The 4535-nt window shown below is 46.8% G+C and overlaps 1 protein-coding gene across 1 annotated transcript; it reads left to right on the top strand.

Annotated features, from left to right (window-relative positions):
• Positions 1–1859: 1859 nt before the first annotated feature.
• LOC125528121 (cytochrome P450 99A2) lies at positions 1860–3789 on the top strand. Its single transcript, XM_048692632.2, has 2 exons — positions 1860–2806; positions 2880–3789. The coding sequence occupies exons 1-2, from the start codon at positions 1931–1933 to the stop codon at positions 3501–3503; spliced, it is 1500 nt and encodes a 499-aa protein (XP_048548589.2). The 5' UTR covers positions 1860–1930; the 3' UTR covers positions 3504–3789.
• Positions 3790–4535: the final 746 nt, after the last annotated feature.

Here is a 4535-nt window from a genome sequence, read left to right as displayed (position 1 = left end):
TACCGTGCTATTTGCACAGAAATAATCGGGGTATGTTTCAATAACTTTTTATTCGGGTCTGAAGTTACCGTGTTGTTTATACCTGAGCTATCAGGTCTATAATGTGTCAGTTATCATGTTATTGATAAAAAAGTTACTGGAGGTATATTTCATCAACAACCCTCCCCCACCTCTCATCACCATCGCCAAAGTTATCAGGACTGGGGCACATAAGTTATCAGGTATGCGATGCGTGAGTTATCATGTTATTCATACGAAAAGTTACCAAAGGGTATATTTCATCAACCACCATCCTCCTACCCGGTCACCAAATTTTTCAGGACTGGGGCACATAAGTTATCGGGTATGTGATGTGTGAGTTATCATGTTATTCATACAAAAAGTTATCAAGGTTATTTTTCATCAACCACCCGCCTCCCACCCGGTCACCAAATTTACCAAGACCGGGGTACATTAGTTATTAGGCCTACGATGTGTGAGTTACCGTGCTATGCACATAAAAGTTACGGGGGGGGGGGTATATCTCATTACCCGTCCCTCGCGAAAAGTACCAGGACCGGGTGCATAAGTTATCCGGTCTATGATGTCTGAGTTACCATGCTATTAAAAAAAAGTCACCGGAGGTATATTTCATCAACAACCCTCCCCCACCCCTCAACACCGTCGTCAAAGTTATCAGGACTAGGGCACATAAGTTATCAGGTATGTGATATGTGAGTTATCATGTTATTAATACAAAAATTTATCAAGGGTATATTTCATCAACCACCCTCCTCCCATCAAGTCACCAAATTTGTCAAAACTGCGGTACATTAGTTATTAGGTCTACGATGTGTGAGTTACCGTGCTATGCACATAAATTTACGAGGGGTATATTTCATCACCCGTCCCTCGCGAAATGTAACAGGACTAGGGTGCATAAGTTATTGGGTCTGTGATGTGTGAGTTACCATACTATTAACAAAAAAAGTTACTAGGGAATATTTGATCAACCCCCCCCCCCACCCCCACCCCCCGCAAAGTTATCAGGAGCAGGGTACATAAAACTATCACATCTGTGATATTACACAACTTATGATGTAGTAGGAAATGATGTATTCCCTTTATACAAAGTTAGTACAAAGTCGAGTCACTTATCTTAGAGTGGATAAAATACAAGAGAAGGCCGATAAACAATAAAAAAAACCGTTTTCCATTTCCTGCCATGGTGTTTAAAAAGGTTACATGGGTACCATCATAACACAACAAGTAGTATTAGGCGGGTTTGTTATTGGCATCATACAACCATCAGCCGACCTGGGGTTCGAATCCTATTGTCCACATCATTTTTTACTTGCTGAAACTAACGATTATTACGTGAGAAAAAAACAGCGGGCATCATCCTTTGGATCGGGAAGAAAAAAAAAACAGCAACGACAGCGACGTTCAGTGAAGATCAGTATACGTGAGAAAAAAAACAACGGACATCATCCTTTCGATCGGGAAAGGAAAATCGAAAAAAAAGAAAAACAGCAGCGATAGCGACCGTTCGGTGGGAGTAGGAGACATCGACATTCGGATGACAGCGACAGCGATCGTACGCGCCTGTCTCTAACTGCCAGTCAGCAGAAAATTAGCTTTTCCGATTTGTTTTTGTTGTACCTTGTACGTTTTGGGAAGAAAGATGGCCACCCACCGATGCGGCCATCTGCGCCACCAGGGTCACCTTCGCGCGGGACTCCCTTATCTGCACGTGTCCAGCAATCTCGATCAAAACATGCAAACCGGCAAACGAGAAACACGAGAAACATTTTTCAAATGGGGGTGTATATGTAAGCCAATGGTGCTAGCCATTTGATATAACCTTGACTAATTTTTCAAATCATATATATACAACCGCCGGTCCGGTGGTTGTGGAACCACCCTCTCCCGGTTGCAGCGAACCATCCTCATGGTGATGGAGCTAATTAGTGGAGCCACCCTCTTCTTGGTTTCTCTCATCTCAGTGGTGATTCTAGTTTCCTTGCTTAGCCGCAAACTATCACCAAGTTCCAAGAAGCGGCGGCCTCCCGGCCCATGGCGTCTGCCCTTGATCGGAAACCTCCACCAGATCCTCACGCCAAAGCTGCCCGTCGTCCTCCGGGACCTGGCCAAGAAGGACGGGCCGGTGATGCGCCTCCGGCTGGGCCAGGTGGACGCCGTGGTGGTCTCCTCGCCGGCGGCGGCGCAGGAGGTGCTCCGGGACAAGGACCTCGCATTCGCGTCGCGGCCGAGCATCCTCATGTCGGAGATCAGCCTCTACGGGAACCTTGACGTCGCCTTCGCGCCGTACGGCGCGTACTGGCGGACGCTGCGAAAGATCTGCGCGGCGGAGCTGCTGAGCGAGCGGAAGGTCAGGCAGTTTTCGCTGGTGAGGGACAAGGAGACCATGTCCCTCGTCAGCAACGTTCGCGAGGCGAGCAGGGGCGGCCAGCCGTTCGACCTCCGCAGGCTGCTCGTGCTGTGCTCGAATTCGGTAACCGGGAAGGCGGCGTTCGGGGAGATGTGCAGCTCCGAGCTCCAGGAGCAGTTTCTGGCGGTGATGGACGAGGTGCTGAAGCTCGGCACGGGGCTCTGCGTCGGGGACCTCTTCCCGTCGCTGTGGTTCGTCGACGTGGTCACCGGTCTGAGAGGCCGGCTATGGCGAGCCCGCCGGCAGCAGGACGAGGTCCTGGACAAGATCATCTCTCAGTCCGAAGTGAGGCAAGGTGATCACGTTCTAAGCTCTTTGCTTAGCATCAGGGACAAAGGGGAGATGGAACTGGACAACGCCAAGGCGATCATCATGGTAATTAAGTGATTGAATTTTCTAGTTTACTATTCCATTGTCTTTGCTCAAGCATGTCGTCTACTTTGTGTAGGATATGTTCTCGGCCGGGACGGAGACGACATCGTCAGCGGCCGAGTGGGTCATGTCGGACCTCATGAGGAACCCGGAGGTGATGATGAAGGCGCAGGCTGAGGTGCGACGGACGTTCGACAATAAGAGCTCTCAAGACCACGAGGGACACATAGTGGAGCTACACCACACCAAGATGGTGATCAAGGAGAGCATGAGGCTACATCCAGTGCTGCCGCTGCTGATTCCCCGTGTCTGTCGAGAGACCTGTGATGTCGGTGGATTTGAGGTCACGGAGGGCACCAGGGTTATGGTGAATACCTGGGCATTGGGTAGGGACCCCGAGTACTGGCATGAGCCTGAGGAGTTCAGGCCGGAGCGGTTCGAGGATGGCACGGCGACCTACAAAGGCTCGCGGTTCGACTACTTGCCGTTCGGAAGCGAGAGGAGAATCTGCCCGGGTGATACCTTTGGGGTTGCCGTGTTGGAGCTCATCGTGGCACGACTTCTCTACTACTTCGACTGGAGCCTCCCCGCCGGAGTGAAGCCGAGTGAGCTGGACATGGAAATGATTGTTACCTTAACCTCGAGGAGGAAGAACCAGCTGCACCTAGTGGCGACACCGTATAAGGCATGCTTATGTTAATTGAACTTAACTTAGGGGCGCTGTAGGGAATGATTACGGTTGAGTTTTTTTAGGGAACCACCGAACACCAACTTTATTATATCACTAGGAGATATGCTTGTGTTGCAACGGTAGAAAAAGTACCTCATATGCCCTCCATTTTAATCACCAAAAACTCCATGATCATGAACAACCACCTTGAGCCACGATGTTTCTCTTTTATTCCCATACTATGTAATGATTATCATGATCGCAAAACTTGTGTACATGAACTCTAGCACTGCCTCCCTTCATATTCGATAGTCAATTTGAATTGCGCCACAACGGGCCTCAAGGGTGGCGTCCAGTTCCTAACGGTGGACATGTTGGAGACGATGTCGCATCGGCAGTTTACATATTTGTGGATTCCATATGTTTATACTTCTATTTCTTGATACATGTCAATTGGTATGTTTATTGTCTTTTTAATGTCTTTTTCGCATATTTGTGGTTTCGAAATATTTTTAACACTGAAATTTCAAGGCAGATTCCAACAAAATTCAATATAAATTTAAATTATGTTAGAATTCATTAGAATTAAGTGAAATTTGAAATCTCAAAATCCAAAATAATTTCTGAAATATGCAAAATTTACCATATTTTAGTGAGGTCCGAAATTATTTTGTTTCTGAAATTAAAAAAAACTTGACACCTAGTATGTTGATAAACGGATGATCACTGTCCACCACATAGTCTTATCCTCTTTTTTATCCGAAGGCAACCAGAAAAGCCTCTTTTGGTTGCCGAGTAGCGGAGCTTCATAAAATTCACAAGAACACCACTATTAATAATCAATAAAAAGAACAAGTAAATGTTCATACAATTTGCTTCCACCGCTAACTTGGAGAAAAGATAGCACCAAAATATTGCACAGTTAACAAACTAATAACAATTAAAACATCATGCTTGTTCCTTGCAGCTATTAGGCCTCAATGTCCACGTTTCACTTTCTCTACTACTTAAAAAAAGCAGTCTTATTTTTCCTGTCAGCAGAACGTTTCGCCAACCAGTTCT

This window comes from Triticum urartu, chromosome 2A, assembly GCF_056163025.1.
Source record: "Triticum urartu cultivar PI428250 chromosome 2A, HENAU_Tu73, whole genome shotgun sequence".
NCBI lineage: Eukaryota > Viridiplantae > Streptophyta > Magnoliopsida > Poales > Poaceae > Triticum > Triticum urartu.
Note: the sequence above shows the minus strand (reverse complement) of the source record. Positions and strands in the feature narration are given on the sequence as shown.